The sequence below is a fragment of the Chenopodium quinoa genome, unplaced genomic scaffold (genome assembly GCF_001683475.1).
Source record: "Chenopodium quinoa cultivar QQ74 unplaced genomic scaffold, ASM168347v1, whole genome shotgun sequence".
Classification (NCBI taxonomy): Eukaryota; Viridiplantae; Streptophyta; class Magnoliopsida; order Caryophyllales; family Amaranthaceae; genus Chenopodium; species Chenopodium quinoa.
Window position 1 is genome coordinate 6,191,833 of NW_018743574.1, and position 17,308 is coordinate 6,209,140.

The window sequence follows — 17,308 nt, forward strand, 5'->3', positions numbered from 1 at the left end:
ATCTCTATTTTTTTGTATTTTTTTTATTTCTTTAATGATTTTTTCTTGACAAATACTTTATTATTAACAATAATAAAATGGTCATTGCAACATTATATTACGTCAATTGTTTGTTTGTTTACGCTTTATATTATGTGTATGTTTTGTCAATTTTTAAATTTTTTTTAATAGACCGTGCATGGCACGGGTCCTAAACTAGTAAATGTACTACTATACTTCCTACATACAATACAGATGGCTTCAATTTTTTGTTTTTTCCAATTACACACGTACCCTAGTCACCCATAAAATCACAAGTATCACAAGTAGGGCTGTTCATCGGTCCAAAACCGGACCGGACCGAAAATTAGAATTTTAAGAACCGGAAACCGGACCGATTAAGTTAGGACCGAACCTGGACCAGATCGAAAGAATCGGTCCAAAACCCGGACCGGACCGCTTTGGACCGATTTAAGAATTTTTTTAAAAAGAATACTAAATTTTTTATAAAGTTTAGGAAAGCACAAAAAAGTATTGGAAAAACTATATTGTAACATCATTTTTACGTCTTTTTTTATATGTTTAGTGCAAAAAAGCTTATAAATTTAAAGTTTTCTAAGCTTATTAAGGATAACCATTATTTAAGGTTTCACACATATTTTTAATAAAAAAATCAATCCGGTTCAAAACCGGTTTTTAAAGGGTTTTAAACCGGACCGGATAAATGAATTTCAAGACCCGAAGACCGGACCGATTAATTCTGTCCAGGGTGGTCCGGTCCATTTTTTCAGTCCGGATTTATGAACCCCTACAAGACATGTAATTAATCCGCCGAGCGGTCGAGATAATGCTAAAGAAGTTGTGTTAAAATAATCAAAATAAAAAAACTCTAAAAGTTGCAAACTTGAACTCGTTTTCTTCGCCCAAGCTTTGTATTTAGTGTAAAATACAAATACTACCGATTACCGAGTAGGAGTATTTCCTGTAAATAAGTACGAAAGGTCTAAATAGGTGGCTAGTTTTTATATATACTCGTAACACTTTACACTTTACTAGTCACCAAACCTTAAACCCTCCTTAAAAACAGAGAAAAAATAAGTTATCCAAAAACCTTGATATTGTGATTTGTGAAAAAAAAAAAAAAAAAAATGGAGTTGAAAATCATCTTCCTTCCATTCCCAACACCAGGGCATATACTTCCAATGGCAGACCTTGCCAAAACTTTAGCTTCTCATGGTGTTGAATGCATCATCATCACCACCCCTGCTAATGCTCCTCTTTTCCAAACCTCAGACAACAACCTGCCTATCACAATCCATGCCCTTCCTTTTCCGGCAGCCGATGTCGGTCTCCCTCCCGGCATCGAAAACTTCAGCAAGATCGCTTCTGATGATATGAGAAGCAAAATATTCACCGGCATTCACATGCTTGGTAGTGCAACTCAAGACTTGATCAGAGATTTACTGCCTTTAGATTGCATTGTTTCTGATATGTTTTACCCTTGGACCTCAGATTTCGCTGCTGAAATCGGGGTGCCAAGGGTGTTCCAGTTGACTAGCAGCATTTTCTCTTCGTGCTGTGGTCTCTGTGTTAAGTTCAATGCACCACATGAACAAGTTGAAAATGATGATGATTTCGTGACGCTGCCTTCACTGCCTCACAAAATAGAGATGAGGAAATCTCAAATCCCTTTATGGGTTCGGATCCCAAACAGATTTACCTACTTGATGAATGTTATCCGAGAGGCCGAGCTCAAGAGCACTTGGGTGTTGGCTAACACCTTTGGTGAAGCAGAAAAAGAGTATGAAGAATGCTACAACAAACTCACTGGGATCAAGGTATTGAACATTGGCCCGCTTTTCTTCTGCAATAAGAAGGAAGATGACAAGGCTTCCTCGGCTGAGCTTGATTGTTGGAAGACTTGCCTCGATTGGCTAGACCAAAAGAAACCAAGGTCAGTGTTGTATATCAGTTTTGGTAGCCTGACCTTATTTCCTGATGAACAGCTTCATGAAATCGCGGCCGGGCTCGAAGCATCAGGCCATGACTTCATTTGGGCTGTTAAGCAAAAGAAAGCAGAGAAAACAGAGGAGAGTAATGAAGATGAGCAGTGGTCAGTTGATGAGTTCAGGAAGAAAATGGAAGCAAGTAACAAGGGGTTGATCATACAAGGTTGGGCACCACAAAAGTTGATATTACAACACCAAGCTATTGGGGGGATGGTAACACATTGTGGGTGGAACACTTTACTAGAAGGGGTTTCTATTGCTGGTGTACCAATCATAACTTGGCCGCAATTCGCCGAGCAATTCTACAATGAGAGGTTGGTGGTGGATGTGCTGAAGATCGGTGTTGCTGTAGGGGTGACTCAGTGGTGCAATCTAGAAGACACTGGAAAGGAGTTTGTAAGCAGAGAGAAAGTGGAGACGGCTGTTCGAGCTGTGATGGACAGTAGCGAGATCGCAGCGGAGATGAGGCAACGAGCAAAGAAGCTTAGCGAAACATCTAAAGGAGCTGTCAAGAATGGTGGTTCGTCTCAGGCTAACTTACTGGCCTTCCTCGATGAGTTGAAAACGAGACGTTCCAAGGCAGTGTAATTGCTGTCTAATCACTTCCTCCGTCACCCCCATTCGTAGTCGTTTTGTGAGAGATTATCACTCAAATGGGGTTAGTGATATGAGATTGGTAAAGGCCTTGTTTGGCAATTGGCTGTTGGCGGTTGGCTTGTTTGACCAGCTGGTATGTTTGGCTGTTTATAATGGCTTTTGAAATTGGCTGTTAAAACTGGATGTTTATAAAAGTGTTTGGTAAATTAATTATTGGTAGTTGGTTGTTTATTAGATAATTTGTGGGCTAACAAGTCAAAAGCCAACAAAAAAGCTACTCAAAGCAGCTTTTTCATTTTGGCTTAAAAGCCAGCTTTTTTACTGGCTAAAAAGTTAATTACCAAACACATTTTTTGGCTGTTTGACCTCATAAAAACCCCAAAAAGCCATTTACCAAACATGCCAAAATGAAAAGACTGGTTGTGTTCTTTCTAAATTCAACTGTTAGAAGACTACTAATTAGTAGAAAAAGTAATTTTTGTATGAAGCTCAGCCTAGCTTCTCCAAGTTAAGATATAGGAAAGTTTCTATCATGTCTCTATCATAAAATATATTAATTTTTGAGGACAAGAAAACAAGTTTTCAGCTTGCAAAGTGGTAAAGACTTGCGAAGTACGAGTATATAACTAGTGGGAGGACAAATGGTGCGATCGTGTGAAAACAGAATCCTTGCCCAAAACAAAGAATTGAGGGAAGGATTTGACCAAAAAATAAAACTCCATAGTATTGTACTCCGTATTAAAGATAAGTATTACTTGTACTTCTCCTCTGATTTTTTTTTTTTTAATTAAATGTATCACACTCTTTTTATAGGTGTTTTTAATGAAATGCATCACTTATATTTAGTAATTTTACATTATGGGATATATATTTTATTATTTATCTCTCTTATTTTAAACCCCATTTAAATTATTTTATTATTTATAACAAATGCACTTAAAAAACAGAGAAAGTATTTAATAAATAGAAAACCAAATAAAACAATATATCAAAAAGAAACTACAACATATGAGGAGTACATTCTTATGACAATTTTGCTTCCTAATACTTCTCTTTGTATTTCAAGATCCAACAAGTATTCTCTTTGTATTTCATTGTCAACACACAACTTAAACCATTAATTTTTTTAAATTTTTCCATTTGTAATGATTGCAGTAAGAAGATAAATTGAATAAACACATTTAGCCTAATCTAACAACATTCTACACCATTCCAAAAAAAAAAAAAAAAAAACAACATTCTACACAAAAAAATTTGTTTTTATGAAAGTTAGTACAAGCATATCAAAGGTGAATACTGAATTGTTCAAATTCATACTACGAGTACTACAAATTTTAAATCAGTGATATGTACAAAATAAACGGAATGGGAATAGCTAATTAATTGTATACGATGGAACCCTACTTAGAGAGAGAGAGAGAGAGATAGAGAGAGAGAGAGAGAGAGTATATGAAGCCATAGACGAAAAAACGAAAAGAGCATTGCTAGGCAGAAGGGGTGGTTCATAAGTAAATCAAACAAGCATAGAATGATAGAATCTACCATCACCTTGCATGCATGAAAATACTTCATTTTTTCCACCACTGCTGCACTCATCGATGCACTCCCGCGCATGGGCCAAAGCACCTAAAAGGCCCTCACCTCTGAAAAAGGAGGAACTTCATTCATATGAACATCCACTTAAAAGGATGAACTGAATTGTAAATATAAACGTGACTTGAGAGTAACAAAATAAGGTATATATGTAAATACAACAAAATTATAAAGAGTGAATATCTTTCACTTTTAAAATGAGAGCAGATCCAACATGTTTAATCACATTTAAACGCAGAATATCATGATATCCCCGAATCCAATCGGCAACCACACAAAGACCATCAGCATTCACCGTAGTAAAAGGTGTTAAGAGTTTGACCAAAAGGAAACAAAATATTCCAAACGACGTTCATAAATAAGGACTACCAGGATCACTACATATGAACATAAGTCATAACTTATACATAATGCTTAGAAAAGGACAGCTCTTGAATTGCAATTACCACTCCTTACGAGTTACAATACGACTACCAACTATCCTCTACCAGTATGAAGTCCATTGTCAAATGGTAGCTGGGTACTGTTTAGCCTGCTGGCGAACCCTTCTTTTGTACTCTGCTGTGTCCTGCAGTAACAAAAGCTCTTTTTTCACTTGATTTCATTGATGATAAACATAGACCAGACGACTTCATCCAAAAATTTTAATCTTTCCTTTCAAGTCTAAAGACACACAAAGAAGATGATATACACACCTGGATGAAAAGGTGATAACCTTCAGTCTGTGCAGGATCTGCAGCATTAGGCTGGTCCAACAAGTCTTGAATGCCAACCAGAATCTGCTTCACTGTAATTGCAGGTCTCCAGTCCTAATATGGGAGACAATGCGACATTAAAACCAGATATACTAAGAGAGATCAAATAATCAGCTAAACAAAGAATCAAGAATATCAATACTCACGCAATCTTCATTCAGAATCGATAGGCAAACTGTCCCAGATGGGTAAACATTAGGGTGGAAGAAACCAGGAGGAAACTTGCACTTAGGTGGTTTGCTGGGGTACTCTTCAGAAAAATACATAGTCAACGGATAGTAGCCACCCTCCCAATCAGTCTGTAATAAAAAAGCTATGATAAGAAAAGGCAGTACATGACAAAAATAGCAAGAATGGCATATCTCAATCTTTATCAATTATTCCTAGACAAGTACGGCAATCTTCATATACACATAAATAACCAATGAGAAGTTCACAGACAGCAAACACGTGGTCGGAAAACCACAAATCACAAGCCAAGGATTAAGTTTTAAAGTGAATAATAAAAAATGCAGGAAAATTGTTAATGGAAGAAGCTTTCGTTGAAGACTGACCCAATAGAAAAGGGGAAAAACCGACCATATAAAAAATAAAAAAATAAAAAAAATTAATAAAAAAAAACCTGTTTAAACTACGAAGAATTTAAAGATGAAAGAGAATAAAATTCAATTCAAGGCTACAATTTTACTAAATCACAACAAAAAAATATTGAAAGAATACATAACACCTCCTGGAAGGTATTCCTCCAACATAGGAAAGACCAGTCATAGGGATGGTAAAACACCAAATATCCCTTCAGAAACATAAAATCAACAGGTGCAAACCTAAATATTAGGACAGTGAATATAAAATCAACAGGTGCAAACCCTTAATAAATTATACATATTCCAACAGGATTAGGAGTTTAGGCAGTGAATATAAAAAAATGGAGCTACAGCTTAATTGATGACAGCTTCAATGATCCACAGGTGGCTACAAGATTGAAGATCCAATATCCCTTCAGAAACGGGTTCAATGAGGTTCTGGCAAGGTTCAAAGGACTAACTTGCTTGACAGTTGGATTCTCTCGAACAAATGAAATACAATTATTCAAAGATACAAGCCCTTCAGGTGTCACTAACTCAACATGTTTGTTCAGTCAAGGGATAAGATTTTCAAAGATTTTATACTCAGGAACTATGCTCCTATGAATTCACAGATTCAAGCCAGTAAATCCCTTAAGAACTGTGTGTTTGACAAAATATCTGATGAGCGAGTATATATGAACACAAAGAATACTGCACCAGCTCCTGACTTCTTGGACTGTCCACTTTAAGATGTTGCAAAAACCACCTCACTCTTGCTACTTGCAGGATTAGCCTTATTATTTATTCACATATGAAAACCCAAGTACTAATGTTTTATTTTAAGGCAATGATAAGTTGATAACTAATATGGAGTAAGAAGCAAGAACAAAGATGAAGCTTATTATTTGCCAGAAAACAACCAGACACAAATCGTTTACAAAGGTAGATCATCTCTTTAGGTTCATTTTCCCTCCATCACTTACCATACACTATTTCCACCTATTTTTCTCTCCTCCAAAACAACCATCCACTTATCCACCGTCACTTTTTTCGTTTTCTCACATGACAAACCAAATATGCCAGCACCTTCTTCTAATTTCAAATCCTTCGTAACCATCTCCTCCTTTAAGAACAGCAATCCTTCCAAATTTTATCCCCTAATTTCCTCTAATGTCCTCAACATCCTATGATTCGATATTTAGATCAGGATACGGTCATCAAAGGTATTACAGGAAATTAAATATACATTTCCAAACCCAAACAATTTTTTTTTCCACAATTAAGGTTAGACCTGTTCTACTCGTCTCCCTTTAACCTCTGAAATTCCACACATAGCTCCACTCAAAGAACTGCCATCAAGCTTTACAATGAATTGATCAAAGGTTGAGTGAAGTGGGGTGGTAATTGTATCAACGGCGGTGATAAACATATCGGAAAATTGGGCTGCAACCACCCTTAAACTGTGATCCTATGAAATCTAAAATCAAACAAGCCTATTGAAAAACCTCCAGTGATTAGGGGGTGAGATTTATATGGTGACCATCCAAATTTTAACCTCATCTTTTCCGCAATTAACATCACAATTTCACTCCTTACATAGAAAATCAAACAAACAATATACAAAAATCATGAATTATATCACAAGTTATGATACGCTACAGTAAATATCAATCGCCAAATAAACAGCAAAAAAAAAAAATCCAAAAAATGCCATATACGGAGTAATAAACACAAATCTCCCTCGAAATTCACAAAGTATGAAACATAATAAAATTGAGGAATCAATTCAACTGATTTTAAACCAAAAAATAATGAAAAGCAGAAAATAATAAAACAGGAAGACGTAGGGGATTTACCCCAGCTTTTCCAGGAATGATGCATTGCCAAATTAACAAATTCATGGAACCATCAGGTTGAGTGTCTGGCTTCGCCACAAAACCCTAATTACAAAAAAATTAAAATTATTCATCATCACAAAATTTTAAAAAAAAAAAAACAAAAATCAACCCTAAAAAAAAGAAAATTAAAAATAGAAAGTAAACAGAAAGAAGACAAACATGGGGGTGATTCTTCCGCCATTGTTTTCGTTCTTCAGCGAGACGACCACGAGCAATGCCGCCAGACATAGTGAATACTGTTAATTTTAATTTTCTCTCTCTTCTCTCAACAACGAGAATAGGGAAAGAGAAAGGGAGGCACAATCACGACTTTTTTTTTTTTTTTTTTAATCTTCTGTTGGAAGTTGTAAGGTCGACCCTATTTAATTAGCTTACCTCTACGTTTTGTACGGTCCAGATTTGTTTTCACCATTTATTTTTTTTTTTATTTTTTTTAAGAAGGAATTTAAAAAGGTTAATAAGAATCCAAAAGGTTTATCAACTAGGGAGTGTAATTTTTATTTTAATTAGAGTATAAGTATATCATTAATAAATGAGAAACTTATCTTTTATATTTGATTTAGGGCTTGTTCACTCATCTTAATTTCAGTTCAGATCAATAATGTGAGTAGGCCTTCAGCATCTACAATGGCTAGTTACATGTAGTTTTGAGTTGTCATATGATTAATCTTCAACCTAAATGATGATTTAAGCTACAACTTTTACAATGGCAATCTAGCTCCTTTGTACTCCCTCCGTTTTTAAATACTTGCTCCATTTTTCTTGAACACGCATGTCGATGCTGATCTTTGATCACTAATATCTATAATTACCAATAAGTATAAATTCTAATGACTGAAAATTAATAATCTATTCATTGAAATAGATTCCAACAAGTACCTACAAGACTATATTTTTTCTTATGTATAAATCACAGACATTAGTCAAAGTAGAACAAATGAATAGTGCAAAAAATAAAAATGAAGCAAGTATTTAAAAACGGATGGAGTAATAAATAAACTGTTAAAAAAAACAAATAAATACAAAAATATTAAACAAACCAATATATGTGTATTGGGACTGATCTATATAGTTTGGTATTACTTAGTTACAACCTATGTAGCTCCACAATGGTTAGCATATACCTATATATTATTTAGAAATTACAAGCAGATTCTTTTATGCAACCATTGAAGATATTCTTACGGGAGAGTTTAAAATAAAATTAGTTGTTTGTGACTAGATTTTAGAGCGAAAACTGTCACCATTTTTTTTTAATTTTTCATTATGATATATGGAGTGATAAAATGCGGGCTACCATATCATACTAAATTGATACTTGTAAATTGAACAATTGACCATTATTCTAATCTATTATGTGGAGTTCCATGTGGTTAATAAAATAGGTTGTGTGGGTGTGTTTTTTTTTTATTTTTTTTTTATTTTACATATGTTTAATAATCAAATGTAAAGATTACAGAAGATGGAATAAGTTCGCTATGCTACTTAGAAGAGACTAGCTCCAACCTTTGACATACCTTAACTCGGGCTCAAAAAGACACAAATAGTCCTTAACATTAGATAAACACATGTAGGAATAAAAAGACGATCAATACTTAACGACACATAAAGTCTTGATTTTTAGTTACCTATAAAGTCTTGACCTAGTGGCATAAAATAAGGGTATGATGTATGCATATATACCCTAATGTACTCCGTAATATACTTGTAACTCGTTCACACTTTATCTCCCTAAAAAAGCTCGAATTTGTGACCTCTAAATCACAAGGTGAATTCCCCATCAACTCCACTAAACATACTTGGCTAAACGGAATTATTGATCAGAAGTTATTCAATTAGGGATCGGTGTGACCAGTCACACAAGCTGATAAAATAATATTATAATAATAAAAATCCATAATAAAATTGTATGGAGTACTTTTAGAAGAAGTTGTATGAGTTCTTCCGGTCAACGTAATTGTTGGTCCATAAATTAAGTATATTCCACTTTATTTAATTTTTTTAGTGGATAGTAGCTGTAGACTTTTACTTAATTTTTTCGTCAAAAAGAAAAAAAAAAAAAAACTTTTATTTATTTATTTTTTGTTTTTGGGTACCAGTAGCTCTTTCGCGTGGAAATTACGCTAATTGGTTGTTTCACGTGATCAAATGGACTTGTTCTTGTTATCTTAGTGCCTTTTAATATATTCTTTTTTTTTTTAGACAAAAACAAAACTAGTCCGTAACAATATTCTTTGTACCGAATATCTAATATTCCATGCTTTGTAAATTTGCCCATGATATTCGATTGACTGAACTCCTTTTCATTTTTATGATTAATTTTGGTTGGAGACTATTTTGAAAGCATGATGGAAATAAAATGTACTCGTACACCCTTTATCACTATTACTCAAATCAGCATTAGACAACCATCATATTCAGCGCTCATCATTTGATACAAGTATGGAGAATATCGACTTAATTTTTTCCACGAGTTATTGTTAACAAAGATGGAGTACTACGAGTAACAATTTAACACGAACTATATATTAAACCTCCAGTTATATGTAAGTTTCATGGACAAATGTGCTGAATATCATGATCATATTCAGTTATTCCCACAGGGAAGTACAAAAATGCAGATACAGGATGCTTTCATCGGTCAATCTTACAGATTAATAGCTAAATCAAAATTTGATACTAATACATTCAATTATCCAACATTTCTTTCATTTTCTTTTGGGTGGGTGGGGGAGTTTAATGTTTTTGACAATCAAGGCAGCGTAACCTTTCATTTCATTTCTGTACTGGTATTACCGATCCTTTTCTCATCAAAATGTCTGATATCTTCCAACATCTGAACCACTACTGACCTTATCGAGTTTTCATTGCAAAAAATACATACCCCCTTGGATGTCAAAGTCTCTTGAGTTATAGTCTTTAATCTGCAGTTCGACTTTCTTCAGTTCTATAGTTCAGTCTGCAGTTTGCCCCACAAGCTCATCCAACTTCACCTAATAATTAGATTACTTCGTATAAATCACTATGAATATCCTGGTGTGGAATCAACAGTATCATCAGAGCCAACACTGGCCTTTATTTTCTGTATCATCTTCAACACTTGCCACATTGGGGGCCTTTGCTCCGGAGATGTCAAACTGCATAAACTGGCCACCTCAACGAGCATTGCAAGGTGGTTGTCTACAAAGCAGTCATCATCGCCCCTCATTGACTTCACCCAATCGAGCATATCATGGGGTGCAAGATATGGATGGTGAGAGGGGGGTTTTCCTGAAAGAAGCTCAAGCACAAAAACACCAAAAGCATAAACGTCTGTCTTAGGAGTTGCCTTCCTGGCTGAATTCCGGGCCTCAGGACCCCTGTATCTTGCAGAATCAGGATCTTCATCATCAGAAGATGCTGATAGTGAAGCAAGACAGTAATCTGTCAGGCAGGCCTCAAAGTCTGTGCCTAGAAGGACATTAGAGGCCTTGATATTGCCATGGATGAGCTTGGATGCTTGGTGGATGTAAGCAAGGCCTTGAGCTACGTCCTCAGCTATCTTCAAACAAGATGTCCAATGAAGAGGTTTTGCTCGCGGTGATCTTGACCCTGCAGAATTCCAGCAACTATAAGTAACAAAATAGACCAACAGAAAGATCTGATTTCTGTATCATCAAGACCCAATCAGGCATGAGGCATGTACTAAACAAGTTATCAGCAACATTATTACTAGCACTACACTTAACAAGAGTAGAATGATAAATTAAAAAATAAGAACAGTAAATTTCAGTAAAGGAGAAAAAAAAAAAACAGTAAACATAATCAGTAAAGGAAATTGATCCATCCATTATTTATCTTATCAATGCCCTAACATGCTTAAATTGCATTTTTCTAAATGCACAAAAATAATTTTATCATGCTTCCTAATAGAAACAGCAGAACAAAATCTCACAAAATGTCACAAAATATTCAGCTTAGTTCCTCCATTTTTATAGATACTTTCGCCAATCAAAAGTACCAGACAACAAGCTTTCCAAGGCCTCCAACATATAGAGGATCAATACAGAAGTGAAGAAAAGCAAAAGAGATGGTCCTAAAAAAAAACTTCAAAGGGATCACAAAGAGCAACCCATTGGAAACACTTAATGGCTAAGAGAGGAAGCAAGAGATACTATCCACAATTATAACAAGGCCAGAAACATAAGTGACATCAGCATACAATTGGAGAAGAGCAAACCACAAGTCGATTACAATAATGAGCTTAGGGATTGAGTCAACGATTTAATCATTTGGATCAAGTACCTTTCTTCTGATCAAGCCAATGAATTAAGTCTTCAATTAATAAAAGAAGAGCCTTCTGATTTCATTTGCTATTTATCCTACTTAAGTACCAGTTTTGATGATGGCATAGTCATCTTTATCGGAAATAGAGGCAATACTAACTTATCAGTCCTATCTTTTCCATTAATCAATGTCTTTCAATTCCTTCATTGCTTAACATGTTGCTAGCTAGAGCTTAAAATAAGACCCAATATTCAGTGATACAACTGACAATTTTTCGTTGCTACACTGATGTTCAATTGGCTGTTAGCAATAAATTGTTTGTTTGGAACAAAACAACACAAGACCACAACCAACCCACCCTTTTTTTATTTTTACACATGATTTTCGTATCAAAATTTCTCACATTTGGGTTATATTCTTGGATCTAATTTTCAGCTTCACTCTGAAAAACTAGCTATTCCAAGATCAACGGCAAGACCATCTGCATGGCAGATTGACAAGATGTCAATATATTACGGGTTCTATTCATGGAAAAGCATAACCAATCTAAGGGGAAGGAGAAAGATTAATTAACTAACTCCATTTATGATTTAACTTATTGGAGTAAGACCTTATTTCAAAAATAACTTAATATTTTATTGGAATAGGGGAAGGGACCACACATTTTGTGTGGCCTGTAGTCATACCTTATGAACTTCCTTGATAAGACCAATCATTAATGCTCTTTATGCTAAGAATACCTCATGTTGTTGTTGATAGAACACCACAAAAAGCTAGCTTAAAGCCTAAGATTCACTTATGACTTGACCTTAAAAAATCAATTTAAGTGCACCATATTTGGAGAAAAACAAAATCTGTATGTGTTGGACAAAGATTTTGCTGAAAATGTAGTCAGTTATAACATAATCAGAGATATCTGATAAAAACTAAACAAACTTTGGCCAGTCTAGAATATTGGCTAATAAATGCAACTTTCCACAGCAAAAGTTTTACATAGCTTGAGATATAATCAGCTTTAGACATTATACTAAGAAAACTAGCTTATGGGATACAAACAAGACCTTGCATGAGTGCCAATTTTCTACCAACTAATGAACCTTTCCCCCCGCAATTCTCACACATTAAAAAATCTCCATTATTCAGCTAATCAGAAAGATATAGTTAACTAATCAATTGCTCAAAACTTGTTCTGCAACCTTAACAGTTAGCTTAGTTTTTACCTACAACAATGCACTTAACAGCCCACCTTCAATATAAAATTTGACTCAAGTAGCAATGTTACCATATATTTGTATTGTAAAATTTGAGTAACGCGTAACAGTCCAAACACAATCACATATGATGATATGAGCACAGTAATTGTTAGTTTCAACTAAGGTAACTTTTGCCTGAATGCACAATAGACAATCCGAACAAGACTGATTGTCATCCGAATGGGCCTGACTTCCTCTTATAAAACAGAGTATGTTTGACATACTCCATTGTCTCCATTTAACTACATAATGATTAATGATAATGATACAAGTAAATTACGTAGTACTAGATTTTTCAAGATAATAAGAAGCGCACTCACTCGAAGGGGACTATATACACAATGCAAATTAATTGAGCCACCCAAAACTGTTAGTCTATAAAATTTAGGAATCAAGTTGACAAACAAGTCAGAAAAGAGAAGCGCGATCAACGGCACTAGGCATTGATATTCACGAGTTTCAAATCAAAACGCTAGTAGTAAAACTGTTGTCAGTCACTCTCCGATTTTACCACCTCCCACTATCTGACTTTCTCAACTTTCAAAGCCACCTGTGTTACCTTGCAAAATTTTTAATTTATAATATGCTTATGACAGATTATTAATACAACAAGTAAAATAATTATATTAATTTAAAAAAACTAACACTTTATCGTCAGGCTCATCACAGCTCTCACAAGACCACACCAAAAGTACGAGTATTAATTTATTTACTAATGACAAAATTATACACATCTTCGTAATATAAAAATTATTAAAATTACATCATACTTTTGTTTTTTTAGTTTCGTACCACGTTGAATCGTTGATCTTTTTTATACATGTATATCAAAATTCAAATCAACAATATGAGATTATGAGACCCCTCATCCCTCCCTCGTACAAACAAAATTATACAGTACTCCGTACAAAATACTCTGTATTCTATATACTCGGTATATACCGTAACAACAATAATAAACAACAAATCAGACAAACATTACCCTAATTAAATCATTCAAATGCCTAATTAAAAATTAGAGAAATTAAGTTGAAAATCATACCATGAATAAGATTAAAGACGCTGCCATTAGGTTGATAATCATAGATAATCAACCTTTCTTCCTTAGCTTGAAAATAAGCTCGAACAGGTACTAAATTCGGGTGACGCATACCACCAACAATTTCCATAACCCTCTCAAACATCTGACCATCAACACCACTCATTTTAATCGCATCAAGCCTTTTAACGGTCACGATTAACTGATTATCCAGCTTGGCTTTGTATGTGGTCCCCATTGTTCCTCTTCCCAACATCTCCGCCGAACCTCTCATCAGCTGTTCTAGGGTGTACAGTTGTGCTTCTCCTATGCAAAACACCAGATTCCCGCTCTTCTCTCTCCTCCCTCCACCACTACCTTGTTCATTCTTCATACATTTTTCATCTTCTAATTCGTTACTTTGTGAATCAAATCTAACCCTAATTACTTCCGATTGTTCAGTCATTACTTCGCCGGAAGAAGATAAATCTCCGGCGTAATCTTTGGTTGTTTTCGGAATCAGCGTCGTCTTCTTCTTCGCGGCTAAAAGCATGAAGAACAATGACGATATTAGGAGTAAACCACCTAATGAAAACCCTAGAATCATGATTGTTTTCTTCCGGTGTGATTTCATTCCTGGAGGAGAGAGGAGTGATTCGGAAGCAGTTAACGAATTTGAAGGAGAAGAAGAAGGTTGGTTCATAGCAGAAGAAGAATCGAAGAAAGGAGAGCGAGAATCGCAGGGTTTATTAACAATGTCGCCGCATAAATTAGGGTTCAACGAAAACGAAGAAGGAGTGAACTGAGAGAGAGTGGAAGTATCCGGAATCTTCCCGGAGAAGTTATTACCAGAGACATTGAAGAAGAGCAAGGCGGACTGGTTGAAGTTGGGGAGAGAGCCATTGAAGGAGTTGAACTGAAGCTTGAGAGTGGTGAGGCGGTCGAGGTGGAGGAAGAGAGGAGAGAGAGAGCCGGAGAAGTTGTTGAAGGAGAGGTCGAGAACGCGGAGTTTGTAGAGAGAGAAAATGGAGGGAGGGAGGGAAGAAGAGAAGGAGTTGTGGTCGAGGAGGAGAGAGCGGAGGTTGGAGAGAGAGTGGAGGTCGGAGGGGAGAGGGCCGAAGAGGGAGTTGTTGCGAAGGACGAGGACGCGGAGTTGGTCGAGGGAGGAGAGGGTGTTGCGGGGGAAAGTGCCGCGGAGGGAGTAGTTAGGGAGGGAGAAGCGGACGACGCGAGCTTGTTGGCATTTGACGCCTTGCCAATGGCAGTAGTCGAAGTGTTCGTGGAGTGAGAAGAGGAGTTTGTTGTCGAGGTCGGCTTTCGATTTGAAGGATAACAGGGAGGCTGCGTCGTTTGGGGGGACTGGGACTGCTTGAGGTGTGGTTTGAGAGGAGAGAGAGAGGAGGAGGAAGAGGGTGAGGGTGAGAGGGTGCATTGGAACTTGGAAGGTTAGGAGAGAGAAAGATGAGGTTGAGAATGTTGGGATGTTAAAGCCATGAAAGGCGAGGAGATGATAGTACTGGTATTGGTATATCAGGCTATCAGAGAAGTATGGGGGGTGTGGGGACTGAGTCACTGAGAAGAATTTCTCGTCCTATAATAATGTGCATGTTTGATGATTAAAATAATCTTATTGCTACTTCCTCTATCCTTTTTCTTTTTTTTTTAGGCATCCTTGTATCTTTGCTTCATTCAACTTATGGTTTTTTTAAGATGCATTTTAAACAAAAATATTTTCATTATGGGTAAATTCTAAGGGCCTGTTTTCTTCAGATTATTTTAAATATATTTCAGTTTAGTTTTTAATAAATATTTAATTCAGTTCAATTCAGCTCCAATCAGTTCAGTTTAGTTTAGCTCAGCTCAATTCAGTCAATCAGAACCGGCCATAATACTATAAAAGTACTATGTGTGTACTTATACAAATTCAATCAAATTACATATGATTATATTATTTCTTATATATTAATGATAGGGTTAAAGTTTTGTAAATTTGACTTATCTAAATGTAATAGGGCAAACAAATAGGAGATGTAGTACTTTCTTGTGTATGTGTCATACTTCCTTTAATATTTGTTGTAACGGTTTGACTGATACATTAACTAATATACACCATTCTGTATTAATTCTCGTAAAATATAAAGTATAAAAAATAAAAATAAAAAAATATTGAAAATACATTGAGATAAATCTAATTACACGGTCTAGACGGTGTCCAAGATTTACTAATGACAACAAAAAATTGGGAAGCGGGTAACTTTGAGTTGGAGAGGTTGGAGTGTTGTTGGGAGTGTTGGGAGGAGGTGAGAGTTTGTTGGTTGGAAATAGAAAGAGGAGATTGAGGGGAGCAGCTGGCGGAACACAGTTTTTGGAAGGGTCTGAAATGGTTAGAGGAGTCACATGGGATGACAATACAAGACTTTGTTGACACTTACACTACACTAAACTAGAAACTAGTCTTGTTTTTCAAACATAACACTGTTTTGCTAGGATTACGCAGTTGAAAATGATGCTACCACAGAGCTGATTTGATTTTGAGATTGGTTTCTTTCATGTAGAGTACTAGACTCAAGTTGGGCCAAAAAACACACACCACTGCATTAGTCCACCGCTACTCAATCTAATGTGCAAACAAACAATACGGACTACGTAGTGTTGGAGACCTTGGAGTATTAAACTCGTGTTTTAAAACTCCTTCCGTCTCTTGTTATTTGCACCATAAATAACTCGTATGTATTTATCTTTTGGTTATGTCTATGATTTGGTCATATCACTCTCATCTAAGTCTGCAATTTTACCAGTATAGAGTTTTACTTTTTATTGCTTCTTACTCTAGAAATCACATCGTCAACTCGTGATCATTTAACTAATTGTATACTTATGATGAGCTAATAAGACACAAGTCTCACCTTTTTTTTCTTTTTTTTTTTCTTCTACTTTGTGCAATTTCTACGAGTACATGGGCAATATGAAAAGCAAAAGTTAGTAATAAGAGTAAAGTTTACAAAAACAATCAAAGTAGATTAAAGTTACTACTCAACTTTCTAGCTGCTAATCTTTGAAGGTTAAGACCACCTCCACTACATAATGACAAGAAATAAAGTATCATTGCCTTATAATTACTTTAGCTCCATTTGAAGTGTTAAGTTGCTAACCCACTAAAAAAAGTGAATGATTGTGAGGCTGTGAGCTACCTATGTCCTTTTTAAATTTACATGACCTAAAATGAATAAATTGCCATACTATACACCAATATCCTTATTGTCATTAGGTCTTTTTTTTTTAAAAAAAAGGGGGTCCTTTTAAGTTTTACTTCGTATTTGTTAACTAATACTCGTAGACGCAATTTCTATCTTACTCCTGGAGTACCGTGCACA

General features: G+C 35.6%; 3 protein-coding genes across 3 annotated transcripts; 1 reads left to right on the plus strand and 2 right to left on the minus strand.

Moving 5' to 3' along the window:
• The first annotated feature begins 428 nt into the window (after positions 1–428).
• On the plus strand, positions 429–2,781 carry LOC110682336 (soyasapogenol B glucuronide galactosyltransferase-like). The gene has a single exon (XM_021858666.1). It carries the CDS (start codon positions 1,128–1,130, stop codon positions 2,574–2,576), a length of 1,449 nt encoding a protein of 482 aa, XP_021714358.1. The 5' UTR covers positions 429–1,127; the 3' UTR covers positions 2,577–2,781.
• Positions 2,782–4,344: 1,563 nt separating this feature from the next.
• On the minus strand, positions 4,345–7,744 carry LOC110682337 (SUMO-conjugating enzyme SCE1-like). Its single transcript, XM_021858667.1, has 5 exons — positions 7,557–7,744; positions 7,356–7,439; positions 5,080–5,232; positions 4,874–4,987; positions 4,345–4,746 (listed from the first exon to the last, which is right to left on the minus strand). Exons 1-5 carry the CDS (start codon positions 7,623–7,625, stop codon positions 4,684–4,686), a joined length of 483 nt encoding a protein of 160 aa, XP_021714359.1. The 5' UTR covers positions 7,626–7,744; the 3' UTR covers positions 4,345–4,683.
• A 2,157-nt stretch (positions 7,745–9,901) lies between these two features.
• Positions 9,902–15,499, minus strand: LOC110682338 (probable inactive receptor kinase At5g67200). The gene is made up of 2 exons (XM_021858668.1): positions 13,959–15,499; positions 9,902–10,988 (listed from the first exon to the last, which is right to left on the minus strand). The coding sequence occupies exons 1-2, from the start codon at positions 15,364–15,366 to the stop codon at positions 10,420–10,422; spliced, it is 1,977 nt and encodes a 658-aa protein (XP_021714360.1). The 5' UTR covers positions 15,367–15,499; the 3' UTR covers positions 9,902–10,419.
• Between the last annotated feature and the right edge of the window lie 1,809 nt (positions 15,500–17,308).